Source organism: Callorhinus ursinus, unplaced genomic scaffold (genome assembly GCF_003265705.2).
Source record: "Callorhinus ursinus isolate GAN/ISIS: 27379988/994484 unplaced genomic scaffold, GSC_fseal_2.0 scaffold17, whole genome shotgun sequence".
Classification (NCBI taxonomy): domain Eukaryota; kingdom Metazoa; phylum Chordata; class Mammalia; order Carnivora; family Otariidae; genus Callorhinus; species Callorhinus ursinus.
Genome location: NW_027397079.1, coordinates 17,583,260 through 17,601,926, shown reverse-complemented (window position 1 = coordinate 17,601,926; position 18,667 = coordinate 17,583,260). Strand labels below are relative to the sequence as shown.

General features: G+C 41.2%; 1 protein-coding gene across 3 annotated transcripts in view; it reads left to right on the top strand.

The window, feature by feature from the left end:
* The window catches only part of FAT1 (FAT atypical cadherin 1), a 125,361-nt gene that overhangs the window by 85,571 nt on the left and 21,123 nt on the right, over positions 1–18,667 (top strand). For all 3 annotated transcript variants that reach the window (XM_025886264.2, XM_073902339.1, XM_073902340.1), the window contains exons 7-13: positions 161–300; positions 3,613–3,888; positions 4,014–4,224; positions 9,441–13,508; positions 14,108–14,304; positions 16,737–16,890; positions 17,673–17,906. In XM_025886264.2, the coding sequence (XP_025742049.2) occupies positions 161–300; positions 3,613–3,888; positions 4,014–4,224; positions 9,441–13,508; positions 14,108–14,304; positions 16,737–16,890; positions 17,673–17,906 (5,280 nt within the window). The remainder of the gene's footprint in view (positions 1–160; positions 301–3,612; positions 3,889–4,013; positions 4,225–9,440; positions 13,509–14,107; positions 14,305–16,736; positions 16,891–17,672; positions 17,907–18,667) is intronic.

Sequence of the window (18,667 nt, the reverse complement as noted above, 5' to 3'; positions counted from 1 at the left end):
TGGCCCTTCTTTTCTTGTCTTTCAAAGTGAGAGCTCCTTGGAATCACCTTCAGCAGTATATCAGAAGTGGGTTTTTTTTTTTCCCCATCATGAAGAATTAGAAAACCACCAAAGAAATGACAGATTCTCATACTTTTCTGTATGTCCTAACTTGAACTAGGTGGCAACTATGACAGTCACTTTGATGTGGACAAAGGCACCGGGACCATCATTGTTGCCAAACCTCTGGATGCAGAACAGAAATCAAACTATAACCTCACAGTTGAAGCTACAGATGGAAGCACCACTATCCTTACACAGGTAAGTGAATCACCAACGATGCGTTCGTCAGAGGAGGACTGATACAACTTTCTGATTGTATGGTGCACACGCAGCATGAACGGCTGATTCCGCCCTCGGAGGCTCCCAAGCAGAGTCACTGTGTTGACAGAGCTTACACATGTGCACACCAAGGATTTGTATTTAGGGGAAGAAGATTGACTGCAAATCTTGATGTAGGTTTGGCCTGTAATTAACCAGTTTTGGAAATTTTGAAAGAAGACTTCAAAACAACAACCCACTTCTGATTATCAAAATCTTTCAACTTTATACTGATTCTGAACAGTGTTAGTAGTATAACTTGTATCACTCTTGAGGATGAATTGTCCAAGTCATTTTCATTAAAGGTCATTATAGTGATTAATGATCTTTTAAATCACTTTTTTGAAATTTTTTTCTCTTTTGGCTACTTTAATAAGGGTTGTATAAAATGAATGATAAAAATTGTTCTCGTAATTCCTTTAACATCTTTATTTGTTCCTATCTGGTGATTAAGAGATAGCCAGATTACTGGGATTTCAAATTTAAATGTTAAAACCTGATACATTAAATTCTCTTTGATTCTCAGTGTGGACTGTTTGAGAATTTGTTGAACATTTGTTATATGCCAGGTATTGTTCTGGAAGCTGAATACTGGGAAAAAAAAATCTTACCCTCATAGAGCTTACCTTAGGATGGTGGAAGCTGAGATTTACATATAATCTGCTATGTCCTAAAGGGCAAAGGAAGAAATTAAATACTAGAAGATAAAGTGTTCCGAATTCCAGTTTTTTTTATCTTTAGATGATACTATTTTAAATCTCAAATGAGAGAGAGCATCTGTTAAATCATTTAGTTGCACTGAAGAATAAAAGAGTCTGTGATGTCTTTTCAATTAACAAATGAGTAGATGATTCAGAGCCAGTTACGAAAAGACCTTCCTTTCTCCACATGGCTGTGATTTTTAGTGTATTTAAAATTGACATACGTACGATGCTTTGGGGTCATTTTGAGATTGTCATGTAAAAGTTTTAGTACAGTATTAAAATTACACTTCTGTCAATAACTTCTCATTATAGAAGTTAGACTTTAGAGCATGAAAATGAGGAGAAAAACACAGAGTTGTAATAAATTTAACAGGATAAATTTTGAAAGGTTTAAAGAGTATAACTGTATCAGTTCAATTAATGCATCAGCATTACGCCCGGGTCGATTGGTTTGGGAATCTTGGCTCTGCCTCTCATCCTGTTCCTGGGCTGGAACCCTCTGGGCTTCCCTTTGGTCCTTGGGGAACTGGGCTTAGTGATTTTGTCCTCCCAGGCACTCTGAGGGTAAGTGAGGTGTAGCACGCGGGCGCTGGCGCTGAAAGCCCGTGGAGCTGCTGTCCACGCATGCTCACAGAGCACCGGTGTGGACTCCCTGCTGGACACTTCAGTCCCCTCCCTGTCCCTGTTCTCTGTCCCTGCAGTTCACCTCGCACTGCCCACTACCAGAGGGGTCTGCCCGGTTAGGAAGAGGAGGGGCAGGTGAATTTCCTGGGATCAGCTAGTTCAGGGCATGCAAGCTATATAGCTCTCAGGCCTCTGCTTGGGAGTCCAGGCTCCGCGTACTGGATGCCGCCTTCTCCCTGCTCCCTGCTCTGGTCTCAAAAAGACAGGGTGTTTGATGCCACTTCTTGCCTTCATGTCTCTGACCAAGGTCTCCCCGCGACTCCCATCTCAGTGTACACTGATCCACCAACCTAAGACCTACACAAACAAAGCCTTATTACCTCCTCCTTGAAAGCTTTCCGAACATCCCGTGCCGACTCTGGACTCCTAAAGACTTACTTGATAACTCACTTGATAATATGCAGAACCTCATTATGCCTCGTATGTGTAAGACATCACCTGCCAAGCTTGAAAGCTTCCTGAGGGCAGGGATTGTTGTACATTCATTTTATTTGCACCCCAGTAATGTGTAGGTACGTGCTGAGTGTATAAGGGCCCTGTGAATGTGCGTCATTTGAATTGCCGTATCAAAATTGGCTATTTTTACCTTCCTTGTTCCTATTTAGTTGTGATTAATTGGCTTTAGAGCAGGATTAAACTACCTCTACCCAACACTCACTCCCATTAGAAAAGTACTGTGTAAATTTATAGTGGAAATGAATATATAATGATTTAACTTAGAGAAATTATAAAATCATCTCTTCTGGATCATCATTGACCTTTAAAAATGGTCTGTAGTTTTAAATGTTTATGTAACTTTCACATAAAACCTTTCTGTGGTTTAGCGAATGCATTTAGTGTGTATATAAAGTTTAATGTTACAAATCCATCACTGACATTGTAGTGTTTTATGAGAACACTGGTATAGTCTTCATGGAAAGACCTGTAGCTCATATGCCTGCACCAGGGTGGTTAATAGCTTCACCTATGCATTCCTGCGACTTTGGCCTCCTGTGCCATTTGGACTAGCAAACCTCTTTACTCCATGCATGCCAGTGAAGCTCAGATTTCTTGCTCGTAACTATAAACCATCTTTGTAATCAGTACTGATTTCCACTATGCCTTATCCACACACATCTTTTCAATCTGAAAATTAATCCTCTTAGTGTTAAAGTAAAAAAAAAATTTTTTTTTAATTCAGCTTAGGACTGTTTTTTTTAATATTGGTTTTCCCACCCCTTTAAGGTTTTTATTTATTTAAGAGAGCTTATCTTTTCAGTATACTTAAATTGCTTTTAGAAAATGAGTGTGTTTACTATTTATATGTAGGTTTTATGATCACAAAAATGTAGTAAAGATTTTTAAAGCACATTTCTAATTTATTGGTAGGAATTTGGAGTCTCAACGATTAGAATCAGAAATTTAAATAGGATATTTATCTAGTACCATACTCACCTTGCTAGCTTGGTAGTTGCAGATTCAGATCTGATACGGGAAATTATCTTCTGTAAATCCTGCTCAAGTAAATTCTCTGTTATCCTTAAATGAGTACTCTAGAATAATCTCTCTCCTGTGGAGACCTGAGAGAAATTAAATGTGCATGCGGGAAGAAGTGTGTGAAAGATGTTACATATGCCCTCCAAAGTTAGTTTCAAGAATTAAGAAAGTTCTTCATTATCTTACTCATATGGGCAATAGATCAATGGAAAATTTTAAAGATTTTTTTTTTATTCTGGATTTTTGTTGGCTTTTCTCATTTTGTTTCATTTTGCTAACAAAATCGGTTTTTTTCAGTGTGCATCTCATGTTTCCCCTTGATTCTGTAAATAATAAAATATCATAATTAAGGATATTACTATAATGTGAGTCATTTTTGTCCTTATAGGTATTTATCAAAGTAATAGATACAAATGACCATCGTCCTCAGTTTTCCACATCAAAGTACGAAGTTGTTATTCCTGAAGACACAGTGCCAGAAACAGAAATTTTGCAAATCAGTGCAATGGATAAGGATGAGAAAAACAAGCTAATCTATACTCTGCAGAGCAGCATCGATCCATTGAGTCTCAAGAAATTTCGACTTGATCCTGCAACGGGCTCTCTCTATACTTCTCAAACACTTGATCATGAAGCCATCCACCAGCACGTTCTTACAGTCATGGTACGGCTTCCTGCTCATTCTTTGGCCACCATTTAGATTCTGAAGGGTTTCATATGTTTGAGAGTGATTTTTAATCAATTATAGGGCAACCCCTGACAGCATTGGTAACATAGTGATTCTTTCAGGTGCGGGATCAAGATGTCCCTGTAAAACGCAACTACGCACGGATTGTTGTTAATGTCAGTGACACAAACGACCATGCTCCTTGGTTCACGAGTTCCTCCTATGAAGGGCGGGTTTATGAATCAGCGGCTGTCGGCTCAGTGGTGTTGCAGGTTACAGCTCTGGACAGGGACAAAGGGAAGAATGCTGAAGTGCTGTATTCGATCGAATCAGGTATTTTTGGAGCACTTAGTAGATTAACTTGAAAAAGTACATTTATTTTCTAAAACTAGTTCTGTGTGTGGAAACATTTCTGTATGTCACCATAAAAATTGCTTAAATTGATCTTTAGCTACCATTTTTCATATTAGGAGAAAGAAGACTTCTTTTGTCTTTTAAGCTTTTAACTCAATAGAAAGCAGAGAGAGAGAGTCCTATGTTTAATAGAAGGATTCACATTATTAGCATAGTTCAAGGCTCTGAGAAGTTCTGCAGTAAAGAAAACTGTATTTGATCCAATTCAGTATATCCACAATGTTTTAACCATGCAACATTTTCCTTCATACTATTTGTTAACTGTGAAACACTCTTAAGAAACCACTGGCCTCAGTAATTTAACTTTTAGAGCATTTGTTCTTGGGCACAGTAGGAATTTCCACGACAGAGTGCTAGGTGTCATGCCTCTGCTTCCCCTTTCACCCACCTGCACCTTTAACAGTTGAATTTCATTCATGGAATTGGGTTGTTAACAGTAGGCCCCAGGGTTGCGATTTGGAGATGTTGAAAAGCCCAAGGAGTCTGCTGGAGAGTTGGGCAAGGAAGGCCTTGAACATTTTTTCTACATATGACAGGGTACGAGGTCCAGAATCTTGCTGGTAGTTACAAGGAGGATCAAAGTGAAAGTTTTGTTCTCTGTTCTCTTTTATAATGCTCTTCATAGTCTTTCATCTATTCATTCCATGGACTAATGAAGCATATTTCTGTATCAAGTGCCGTGCTAGGAGCGTGATATATGTAGAGGCTATCATTGGTCCACAAGTGTATGTTCGTGCAAAAGGGAAGCCCCTGATTGAAATAGGGATCTGCTTTAGAGTATATGATTTGTATAGTCAGAATTCATTTTGTTTTGGGACCTTCCCTATTCATGCCACATATAGTGAAAAGTGATTAAGTATCAAGAAGCCTGCTTCCATTTTTCCATGTTTCTCAAGGTAATTGTTAGTACAAAGAATATAGTCTCTCTCATCCTTTTGTCTTTATAATGATTTTAGAATATCATGCATTTAACTTGATTTGTGTAAGTCCATTCCTTTGCGTATTGAAAAACTGTGCCTTTCCTAGACGTTAGAATTGGTAGAGGTATCAATTAACTGTAGGTCATATAATCAAAAGCTGAGCATGGGGAGTAATAAAAAAAAAAAACCACTTAATCGATGTGTTTTATGTGATTTAAACTACTTTTATTTCTTAATACACTTGAAGCCTCATTTGTTTCCCCAAAACCAACCAAATTTAGTCCATTACCCACAAATAAGATTTTTTCTACTGCCCGGGGTTCAGGATTAAAATGTAGTCTAGTTAGCACCTTGAACAAAGATGAAGGTTTTTCCACTGGTTCAGAAATTTAGCTGTTAAAAAAAAACAGTGCATTCCATTTGTGCATGCCTGAGCAGTTCGGCAGAATAATTTTCTCATAGACAAACCGCCTGGGTTTGTGTAGGAGAAAATGTTAAACTTTTCCCTTAGCTTTCACATAATTTTCAACAACTGGGTGGTTAAAATATGATTGTTGGTGCCTGACTGAAGGCATGTGCATTCTTGAAATGCTTGTAATGACTGATGGGATTAGTAATTTGGTATTCCAAGAATGGAACTGTATCTCCCCTCAAAGAATAGATGATACCAACGGCCTATTTTGATATAGAATTTGGACTTCTAAGAAGATAATCTTTATAGATTTGGTAATACAAAAAGTGTGCTAAAGAATTACTTCGTAGGCAACAGCTATCATTAAAATGCAAAAGTGTGTGTACGTGAATGTTGAAATAATAGGAAAAGTAAAATGGTCATACTGAGTTCTTATATTCACCTGCTTCTCATTTGTGTCAGATTACATTTAATAAAGTTCAAAAAACTAGTTATAGATTCAGGCTGTAACACTGCATGTTTAATTACCAAAAATTTATTGAGCGAAGGGTTTGGTCTGATTAGGAGTCTTTAGGGAAAAGAATTAATTAAAGGCTGCTTTCCGTAACAATTGACTTACGTGTTTAGAGACAATCAGGGCCATACTCTGGACTGTATGGTGTTTTCTTTCTTTTTTTTTAAAGTAGATTATTGTAACTTCAAAACTATCCTCATGCCTGGAAATAGAAGGCACTCAGTATATGTACTTATTAACTAGCATTGATTTCCTTCCCCAGACTTAGGTTAAATATAATTGCAGGTGAAACTTGAGGTTTCCCACTTGAGGCTCCCACCGGTCGGGTGGTCAGCACTTTACTGGGCGCCCACAGCAAGTGCACAGTGGGAAGACATGGGTTTCTGCGCACAGCTCTGACTTGCCCTTTGGGGTGCACGTATGTAATACAGTCCTTGCTAGTGAGCACAGATTCACGTTTGTCTGGATAATTGCCTTCTTCAAAGAGAACAATCTAAGGCTGTTTAGAAATCACCAGTATCTCCAGCTCAAGAGAATGACTAAGCCCCCAACCTGGTACAGACTCTACCACTTGCCCTATTAATTCCCTCACAAATACCGCATGTGTATTTCAGTATTTGATGAATGTATCTGTTATTGGATCAGACAGGAGCGTGTGCAAGCCATGCAGCGACGCTTAGTGTTCTTCCACATAAACATGTTGCTTGCCCATCTGCAAATCTGATGATTTCTGCCACAGGATAGATGTATGTAGGTGCCGTCTGTTAATTGGCTAGCTGGGTTCCTGTTTGACCTTGTTAAGATACTCCAGGTAGTAATGTTTCTGAATTTTACATGCTGATAAAAATTTATCAGAAATTTCCAATTAGTACACATTTCTTTAGTTAATACTTCGAAATGTAGTGCTTAATCTAACAAATGGTTGTTGGTAGTGATAGAGGTAAAATGCAGAAAAATAAAAATAGTGCCTTCTTATCTTTCCATACAACAAATTCAACAAATACTTAGTGTGTCCTATGTGTCAGGCATTTTTCTAAGCACGGGTGATAAATAACGAATAAAACAAGCCATGTTTAAATGGGGACTTAATGTTCTAGTGGGAGAATGGCTAAGAAGGTTGCAATATGTGCTCTAAAGAAAAAAACAGGGTATGGGGACAGAAACAGCCATTCTGATTAGGGAAGTAAAGGGAGGCTTCACCGTCACATTCTCTAAGCAGAGGGACATTTGGGTAAAACCTGAGTGAATGAATGAATGAGAAGCAATGAGAATAGCTGGGGAAGACTGTTCCAGAGAGGACCCCCACATACGTTCCTCCTGAGATGAGCATGTGCTCTCCTGGTTGAGGAGTGAGGAGCCAGTATGGCTGGAGGGCAGGGAGTACGTTGTGTAGACAGTGGTGGGTTCTCACGCCACCAGCTTGCTTTAACGCAGGTGAAATCTGTTCATTCTGCTCTCTAGGGCCTTTCGTGTTTGAAGCTTTAAGATTTCACTGTGCAAAATGAGAGAAAGGGATGGAGATGATTGAATGTAAACTGTGGTAGGTTGGCTGCTTCATTAGTACAGACATAGGATAGCCCAAGGGGTGGGGGTGAAGACTGTCATCCACAGGTTTTCATGGTCGCCCTGTCAGTCTCAGGCAGCCAGTCACGGTTTTGAAAGATGGGGTGACACCCACGTAGGATGAGAGAGGTCCTTGGAATTCTGACTGACTCAAGCACAATGAGACAATCTGTGATTGCTGAGTCATAAATGCAGACAGGCAGAAATTAGGGTCTACGAGGCATGGTAGAGGCAGTGTGACCCCGTTTGTGGGTGAGGGTTCAGCTCAGAACTTGGGGGCCCGGAGAAAGCCCAGGCCTCTGCACTGTTGCAGACTGTGGTGCACGGTGGTGGGGCCTAGACGCAGAGCCGGGCAGGCTTAATGAAAACCAGACTGGATCTGGCCTCAGAAAAAATTTTATCATGGATTTTTGGAAAATGTATTAACAGAAGGAAATGAAGGCTGTAGAGGAAGTGTTTACTAGTAATGATGTGGGGAAAGGAGTGCTTGGTCAGTCTCCTGGTTTGCAAATCACACGGTAAGTCGTTCTGGCCTATGAAGTACCTCGTGTGGTTGCAAACCTAGAAAACAGAACTTGAAAAAGCAGTTAAGGGGCAAGTCAGCTTTGTTGTGGGGAAGTGTAATAGTTCATTAGGGGAGAATAAATTCAGTTCTGTGACTAGGATGATGGATTCTGGACTCTGGTGTGAAACAGAATGGGGATGAAGTGTGGGCAGATGGATCAGATCTGAGGACCTTCACAACACTGCCTGAATCTATCCAAAAAGATAGTAAACTGCTAAACTAGAATAAACTGCTGGTGTCTTCAGAAAGATTTCTGTGATGATACAAAACTGGGAACGATTATAGAGTTGCATTTGAAGCTAAATATATGTATACAGTATGGCTGGAAAAGGTCCAAAGAGAAGCAAGGAAAACAGTCTGTTCTAGAGTGGGGTTTCTCTGTCTCAGCACTGTTGGTACTTTGGAGCAAAAAATCCTTTGTTGTGGGGGCTGTGCGCGCATTGTAGGATGTTTAGCAGCATCCCTGGTCTCTACTCAGCGGGTGTTAGCACACTGTAGGTAGTGATAACCAAAAATGTGTCTGGACATTGTTGCATGTCCTCCCTCAATAGAGAGAACCACAGAGCAGATTGTCCTGAAAATGATTAAGGAAGGGAATATGACTGAAATTTTTGAAACATACATAGTGGGGCAGATTATACACAAACTCATTCATCAATTCCCTGAATATTTAAAATAAGGGACAACTCTCTTGAAGCTTGTTAAAATTTCTTAGTGAATTGACATCTTCCCTTTCATAATGAATAAGAATCTTGAGAACTTACAGGTAATAAATGCTGAAACCAGAAGTATGTTTCAGAGGGTTTTTTTTGGGGACTGTTGGAAAATTCTTATCTGCCTTACCAAGGGATAACCATACTTTCCACAACACATCCCTGGCTCAACCGATAGAAAGTGAGTTTGGCTTTAGGTTTATAGAGTAATCTTTCTTCTGTTTCTTGCTTTTCATAATTTATGGACAAAACTCAGAAAAGTCTGTGGCATTTTAGGTGGCTAAAAATGAAATGAGTTCCCTTCAAATGTCAATAACCCCCGAACTTCTGTTTAATTTTAGAATATCACTTCTAAAGGTAGCTTTGTTTCTGTATCTCCCAACTATGAATTGTATTGATTGGTCCTTGTATTTTTCTCTAACATGGTTTTCTTCCCCCCTCCTCCTAGGAAATATTGGCAATTCTTTCACAATTGATCCCATCTTGGGCTCTATAAAAACTGCCAAAGAATTAGATCGAAGTAGCCAAGTGGAATATGACTTAATGGTAAAAGCTACAGATCAAGGCAATCCACCAATGAGTGAAATAGCTTCTGTGCACATCTTTGTTACGATTGCAGACAACGCTTCTCCTAAGTTTACATCAAAAGAATATTCTGTGGAAATCAGTGAAACTGTCGGCATTGGGAGTTTTGTCGGAATGGTTACAGCCCACAGTCAATCATCAGTGGTGTATGAAATAAAAGATGGAAATGTAGCCGATGCTTTTGATATTAATCCACATTCTGGAAGTATCATTACTCAGAAAGCCGTGGATTTTGAGACTTTGCCCATTTACACATTGATTATCCAAGGAACTAACATGGCTGGTTTGTCTACTAACACAACTGTTCTAGCGCACCTACAGGATGAAAATGACAACGTGCCGGTCTTTATGCAGGCAGAGTATACGGGACTCATTAGCGAATCGGCTTCAATCAACAGTGTGGTCCTGACAGACAAGAATGTCCCATTAGTGATTCGAGCAACTGATGCTGATAAAGAATCCAATGCTTTGCTTGTTTATCACATTGTTGAACCATCTATACACAAATACTTTGCTATTGATTCTAGCACTGGTGCTATTCATACAGTGCTGAGTTTGGACTATGAAGAAACAAATACTTTTCACTTTACAGTACAAGTGCATGACATGGGGACACCACGTTTGTTTGCTGAGTATGCAGCTAACGTGACCATCCGTGTAATCGACATTAATGATTGCCCTCCTGTGTTCTCCAGATCATTATATGAAGCTTCTCTCTTGCTGCCAACATACAGAGGAGTAAAAGTCATCACAGTAAATGCTACAGATGCCGATTCGAGTGCATTCTCACAGTTAATGTACTCCATCACTGAAGGCAACATCGGGGAGAAGTTTTTTATGGACCCCCAGACAGGAACTATAACCGTACAGAACACAACTCAGTTGAGAAGCCGCTACGAGTTAACCGTGAGAGCTTCTGATGGCAGATTTGTAAGCTTTACCTCTGTGAAAATTAACGTGAAAGAAAGCAAAGAAAGTCAACTGAGGTTTACCCAGGATTTCTACTCCGCAGTAGTGAAAGAGAATTCCACCGAAGCCAGAACATTAGCTGTCATTACTGCCATTGGGAACCCAATCAATGAGCCCTTGTTTTATCAGATCCTCAACCCAGACCGCAGGTTTAAAATAAGCCGGACGTCAGGAGTCCTCTCAACCACTGGCATACCGTTCGATCGCGAACAGCAGGAGGCATTTGATGTGGTCGTAGAAGTGACCCAAGAACAGAAGCCTTTGGCGGTGGCCCACGTCGTCGTCAAGGTCATCATAGAAGACCAGAACGACAATGCACCAGTGTTTGTCAACCTTCCTTACTATGCTGTCGTCAAAGTGGACACCGTGGTGGGCCACGTGATTCGCTACGTTACCGCCGTGGACCGAGACAGCGGCAGAAATGGGGAAGTGCATTACTACCTGAAGGAACATCACGAACATTTTCAAATTGGATCCTCAGGCGAAATTTCACTGAAAAAGCAATTTGAGCCTGACACCTTAAATAAAGAATACCTCATCACAGTGGTTGCAAAAGATGGAGGAAACCCAGCCTTCTCCGCTGAAGTTATAGTTCCCATCACTGTTATGAATAAAGCCATGCCTGTGTTTGAAAAGCCTTTCTACAGTGCAGAGGTTCCAGAGAATATCCAGATGCACAGTCCGGTTGTCCACATACAAGCCAACAGTCCAGAAGGATTGAAAGTGTTCTACAGCATCGCAGATGGAGATCCCTTCAGCCAGTTTACCATTAACTTCAACACTGGAGTCATAAATGTCATAGCCCCTCTGGACTTTGAGTCCCACCCAGCGTATAAGCTGAGCATCCGAGCAACCGACTCCCTGACTGGCGCTCATGCTGAGGTGTTTGTTGACATAATCGTGGAAGACATCAACGATAACCCTCCTGTCTTTGTTCAGCAGTCTTACGCCACAACCCTGTCTGAGGCATCCGTCATTGGCACGTCTGTCGTTCAAGTTAGAGCGACAGATTCGGATTCAGAACCCAATAGAGGAATTTCATACCACATGTTTGGGAATCATAACAAGAGTCACGATCATTTCCACATAGACAGCAGCACTGGCCTCATTTCGCTAGTCAGGACTTTGGATTATGAGCAGTTCCAGCAGCACAAGGTTTTTGTAAGGGCTGTGGATGGTGGCATGCCCCCACTGAGCAGTGATGTGATTGTCACCGTGGATGTCACGGACCTCAACGATAACCCGCCACTGTTTGACCAGCAGATTTATGAAGCCAGAATTAGTGAGCATGCTGTTCATGGGCATTTCGTGACGTGTGTTAAAGCCTATGATGCAGACAGTTCAGACATAGACAAGTTGGACTATTCCATTCTGTCTGGCAACGATCATAAGAATTTTGTCATTGACAGTGAAACGGGGATTATCACACTCTCCAACCTGCGCCGGCACACCTTGAAGCCATTTTATAGTCTTAACATTTCTGTTTCTGATGGAGTTTTTAGGAGTTCAGCTCAGGTTCACATAACTGTAATTGGAGGCAATCTGCACAGCCCTGTTTTTCTTCAGAGCGAATATGAAGTGGAATTAGCCGAAAATGCTCCCTTACACACCCTGGTGATTGAGGTTAAAGCAACTGATGGGGATTCTGGTATCTACGGTCACATTACTTACCATATTGTAAATGACTTTGCCAAAGACCGATTTTACACAAATGAGAGAGGACAGATATTTACTCTGGAGAAACTTGATCGAGAAACCCCAGCAGAGAAAGTGATCTCGATTCGTTTAATGGCTAAGGATGCTGGAGGAAAGGTTGCTTTCTGCACCATTAATGTCATCCTTACAGATGACAATGACAATGCACCCCAGTTTCGAGCAACCAAGTATGAAGTGGACATCGGATCCAGTGCTCCCAAAGGGACGTCAGTCATTAAAGTTCTTGCGAGTGATGCTGATGAGGGATCCAATGCTGATGTCACCTATGCCATCGAAGCAGATTCTGAAAGCGTCAAAGAGAATTTGGAAATTAACAAACTGTCTGGCATAATAACTACGAAAGAGAGTTTAATTGGCTTGGAAAATGAGTTCTTCACTTTCTTTGTGAGAGCTGTGGATAGTGGGTCTCCATCCAAAGAATCTGTTGTTCCCGTCTATGTGAAAATACTTCCACCGGAAATACAACTTCCAAAATTTTCCGAGCCATTTTATACCTACACAGTTTCAGAAGACATGCCTATTGGGACAGAGATCGATCTCATCCGAGCAGAACATAGTGGGACTGTTCTTTACAGCCTGATCAAAGGCAATACTCCCGAAAGTAACAGGGATGAGTTCTTTGTGATCGACAGACAGAGTGGCAGACTGAAGCTAGAGAAGAGTCTCGATCACGAGACAACGAAGTGGTACCAGTTTTCCGTGCTTGCCAGGTGCACTCACGATGACTACGAAGTGGTGGCTTCTGTGGATGTTAGCGTCCAGGTGAAAGATGCCAATGACAACAGCCCTGTCTTAGAGTCGAACCCATATGAGGCATTTATTGTTGAAAACCTGCCAGGGGGAAGTAGAGTCCTCCAGATCCGGGCATCTGATCTAGATTCAGGAACCAACGGCCAGGTCATGTACAGTCTAGATCAATCACAAAGTGTAGAAGTCATCGAATCTTTTGCCATTAACGTGGAGACAGGCTGGATTACAACCCTAAAGGAACTTGATCATGAAAAGAGAGACAATTACCAGATTCAAGTGGTTGCCTCAGATCACGGTGAGAAGGTTCAGCTGTCCTCCACAGCCATTGTGGATGTTACCGTCACTGATGTCAATGACAGCCCCCCGCGGTTCACGGCAGAGATTTACAAAGGGACTGTGAGCGAAGACGATCCCCCGGGCGGTGTCATTGCCATCTTAAGTACCACAGATGCCGACTCTGAAGAAATGAACAGACAAGTTACATATTACATCACAGGTAAAAACATTTACATGAAAGGGTGTAAGTTAAAAATAAATTGTACTAGAGGTATACGTGTTGAAGTGCATGTTTTAGGGAAATGGGGAGTTAAGGGGATGATTTTAGTAGTTATGTCTAAAATAAGTAGAAATAATCTATTATTTGGACATAATTAGTTATGTCTAAAATAAGTAGAAATAGCTCTTAAGCTACATTTCAAGTTCTTTGCCTGAGGAAAGTGAAGAGTTGTCCCATTCGACTGTTATTGATGTTTAGGACTCATTCTGTTGAACTTTACGCTTAGCATATGATAGGTATATTATAATTAACTCTAGTTTCAGTATAGGCTGAAGTATTGCTTAGTAGGCTTTACATTTTATTTAGCTTAATGCTGTGTTTCAGTACACATTTTAATGCCTTGATTTAATGCCTTGGGGGGGTGGTAAATGGGAAAGCTAACATACCAAATTTAAATGTAGTATTTTTTTTAAAAAAACCTTAATTCTTCTAAACCATAATATTACATATATATTTTGAGCGGTTTATTTCTCCTATTACTTAGATCTTTCCTTATTTCAACAAATTTTGACTGACCTCTTCCTCTGTTAATTTAATAGGAGGAGATCCTTTGGGACAGTTTGCTATTGAAAATATACAGAATGAATGGAAGGTCTATGTAAAGAAACCTCTAGACAGGGAAAAAAGGGACAGTTATCTTCTGACCATCACAGCAACTGATGGGACCTTCTCATCAAAAGCCATAGTCGAAGTGAAAGTTCTTGATGCAAATGACAACAGTCCAGTGTGTGAAAAGGTGGGCTGTTCTTTCTTTCTATATTGTGAATTTGGATTTCTTTCTTCACCCTCTCGGTAGGATTGTCATGTGATGCTGGGTGTAATTCAGATGCGTTTCATTTTATAGCCTCACTGTTTAAGCAGAGCTGAGTGTTCAGTGGAGCAAGAGTAGGATTAGCTCGGGACCTATTTTGGGGAATGCTAAGTAGCTTAAAATCTCATTCAAAAATACTGTAAATTATGGGCAGGATTACAGTTTGTGTTTAACTCTAAAAATGCTTTATGACGTTTATCATTCCCGTTCTTGGGGGATGAGATTATTCTGGGGTTGAGCAGTAGTTCATCTACAAAGCTCCATTTTGCGCTAACAAGTTGGTTTTGGGGGGCACTTGCTCTTCCACACACCACGGAAACAGAGGTTAATGAGGGTGCTCTCGCAGCTGGGGCGCCCATTTCCTAGGAGAACAGGTAGACCGGAGAGGAGCTGTTCCCGTCTGGCGCTGCTTGGGGAGACCTGGAGCAGTGGTGCTCCCTGCCGCGGTGGGGGGGGGGAGGGGGGCGGAGATAAGGGAATTGGGACTCTATCCTAGAGAAAAGAGGGACTCGGCCTCCTTTTGTGTTTGAAAGGTGGAGAGGACCTGAACGAAGAGTTCTGACAGAAGATGAGTTTGGTGGGGTGGTGTGCATGTAGGTGGGCGCGTGTGAGAGCGTGGGGTGGGAGGGAAGGCCGAGGTGGCCGAAGAGGAGAAAGGACAAGCTGGTGCCCTTGGTGCTGCCCGCGTGGGGCAGCACGGCAGGCGTGTTTCCTCAGGATTGACTCTGCTGTTTCCTACAGGGGTGAGAGGGAGAGAGACCAAAGATACCAGCCTGGGCTGGAGTTGGTCTAAGAGGAAACGTGTTGTGTTCCACTTCAGACTTGGTGTTAGGTAACGGGACATTCAGTGGACTAGGTTTTGTAGACATTCAGAGATGGCAAGACTGAAGATGGAGATCAGGACAGACGTAAACGTGGCCGTTTCTATGGAGAACTGACAGCGGAATCCATTTGGGAGGATAATAACAAAGAGAGACAGAGAGTCCATAGGCATATTTCCTTTCCTGGGGAGAAGGGAGGGAGCAGCAGAGGCGGGCGGAGGAGAACCATACGGGGCAGTGTTACTGAGCGCGCAGGAGGAGAGGATGTTTAGGAGGCAGGACAGTGAGTAGAGGTTTGGCGGCCAAGCAGGTGAGTGAAATGTGGAACAGGACTTTGGGACTCGCACACTGGCCTGCAGACCACGGGCTCTGTATCCAGTTGCGGACGGATGCCTGACTGCAGGGAGGCTGTGTGTGAATAGCACGTAGAGGAGAGTCGAGGAAGGAAGGACTGAGAGATTAAGGGGAGGGCTGGGGAGAGTGAGGGACAGCGGTCCTGAGGAGGGACAGAGAAGCTGAGCAGCGTCACCGCTGTGGAAGGGGGCAGAGCTGTTCTCCGGAAAGTGCGGTGCGGTCAGCGGGGAAGGGGGAAGCTCCAGAGGGATGCGGAGTTCGATCCACATGCAGACTTTCTGGCAGCGGGGTTGTGGGGGGGTGGGTGCTGGAGGGGTGGAGGATGTCTGTGTGTGTCTTACAGGAAAGAAATGTGTGTGTTTTGCCTTTTTTTTTTTTTTTTAAACACTTGGCATATTACTTGGATACGATGCCTTGTGATCTTAGGGAATAACAAAATTAGGACATTAGGTCATTTGAAATCAGCAGTATTGCAAAATATACCCTGTTTCATGAGCCATAAAATGTCATTTACCTAACACTGAGCTCACATTAAGAAAAAAAAGTCAACAAAATCTCAGCCTGTTTGTCTTATGTTTTGGGTTATGGCAGGAGTTTCTAATGAGTTAGAACTGGAACTAACTGTTCATTATGTTTGCGTTCGGTGAGCTGGGGCGGGAGGGGGGTGGTGGAGGCTAGCACAGGAGCCCCCCACCCCCACCCCGGGGGCCTTGGGGGGTCTTTGTTTTCTCCCGTGACATGGAGGTCACTGATGTCTCAACTGCAGTTATATCTGGTCATGTGTTGGGAAGGATTGCAAAGAATAAATTTCCTGTATTGAAAAGGAGACAGTCATTTACTCTCCAGTTTTTGGATAAATACGGAATACTACTTATATTTTCTTACAAGAACTTAAACATGAACCCAACTCAAGGACGTCAGGTATTGAGAATTCTGTAGGTAAATGCCAGGTTAAACTCTTTCAGTGACACGGAGGAGTTGTTACCTGTTACCTGACTCCCGTTTTGTTTTCAATGTGTGTTATAAGAAAAATAGTTTTCAAACTCCTTGGGTTTTAAATTCCGTCATTTCCCATATTTTCTGTGACTCAAGTTAAACGTCTTTATTTTTTCCATTATTCCCTTGGCAGTCATGTTAACCCTTCATGTTTTGTGTTCACGACATTGCTTAAAATCTTTGTAGACTTTATACTCAGACACGATTCCAGAAGATGCCTTTCCCGGGAAGCTGATCATGCAGGTGTCTGCCACAGATGCGGACATCCGCTCCAATGCCGAAATCACTTACACATTGTTTGGTCCAGGTGCAGAGAAATTCAAACTAAATCCAGACACAGGTAAAGATGGGGCTTGGGGCAAAATTAACTATGTTCCAATAAAGTCATCTCACGTATGTGGGTGGTTTTAGGTCCCATGTAAAATTTGAAATTACGTTCTGTTCCTATAAAATTTACTCAGATACTACAAAATCAGCATCTTTTAGAAATCACAGCAATTTGCTGTGTAAAATTTGGGGTGAGATTAAAAAAAAAAAATCACCTACTTGAACCAAGGATTTAAAATTTAGATTAATATCAACTTCTCTGTTTTAAAAATAGTTCTGAAATTTAAGTATATCTCAAACTTTCTGCTTCATCCATTTTGTATATAGTTTGTTTTCTTGAGTCTGTGGGCATAAACTAATAATTTAGCATACTCCTTAAAATAATTAATAGTATTCTATTTGTAAGTAAATCTTTAAGACTGTTTTCCCTCTTATAATTTGTATTTTGTTAAAATTACAGTTTTCTGGCAGCCCCCCCAGAACTAATTGTAAACATATGAAGCTATGAGCCAGTTTAAAAATATTTAAATTTGGTAAATTAGGAAGTGCCTTCCCCCCCCCCCTTTGTGACATTATATATAATCTGAGAGGCCCTAGCCTTGAAATCTTTATGACTTGAGGAGCCAGCCGCCAACAGGGTCTGGAAATCTGGATCTCACTGGGGTCTCCTGTCACTGATACCATCGAGCCCCCCCAGTTCTGTCATCGTAAGAGAAAAGGGGAAGAAATAAGATGTGCACTTGGAGTTCTCATCTTACATTTCAAGTGAATCCATTTATTTTTGTTTGTTTTTAGGTGAACTGAAAACACTGGCCCCTCTTGATCGTGAGGAGCAAGCAGTTTATAACCTTCTGGTCAAGGCCACAGATGGAGGGGGCAGATTTTGTCAAGCTAATCTTGTGCTCACATTAGAAGATGTGAATGATAACGCCCCTGAGTTCTCCGCCGACCCGCACACCATCACCGTGTTTGAGAACACAGAGCCTGGGACGCTGCTGACCAGGGTGCAGGCCACAGACGCGGACTCAGGTACTGTCTTGGTGATGTTTTTTGCCTTTAAGCCGTGCTCGAAGATTGCAGGAACCTCTGTCCAAAACACATCTCAAATTCAGTCTCTCTAACTTCTCTTACCTTAGGCATATCAAATAACTCGTATTATTTAATTCCTCAGCCTTAGGAGTGGAATGAAATTTTTAGAATAGTGAATTCATTTTTAATGAATATTTGAAGTCCCCAAATTGTGCCCCATGTACTTAATATCGTAAGACATCTGTGGTGTCCCTAAAATTATGGTTAGCGACTGTATTAACTGATCTTCATACCCATTTGAATTAATTAAGTGAAGAGTTATTTTTGTGAATAAACCATCAGTGATGGAGATTTTAATGTGGAAACAGAGCAGAAGCAAATGTTACATTGGTATAGTTTTACAGACCTTTCACAATTTTTATGGAGAGTATAATCCTCTAGGATACATATTTATAACATTTCCGTAGCAGAGAATAAAAATAATTTCTTAAGTCATAATAGTAGTGAAGAATTAGAGCAATAACAAAAATGTTACTTTTCGGATCTTTGACACAGGCTAAATAATAGACTTCATTATAAAAGTGCTGCTGGGTATTCTAGCGTACATTCGCGTAGTCTTAAAAAGCCAGATAACAATGAAGTCATATTTAAGTTAGTAAATTGTTAACGAAAATGTTTGCTTTTTAAAGATGATAGTCATAAGAATGTCTAAGTAATGCGTGTTAGCACTTTCCCTTTTAAAATATGCTACATGTTTTCCC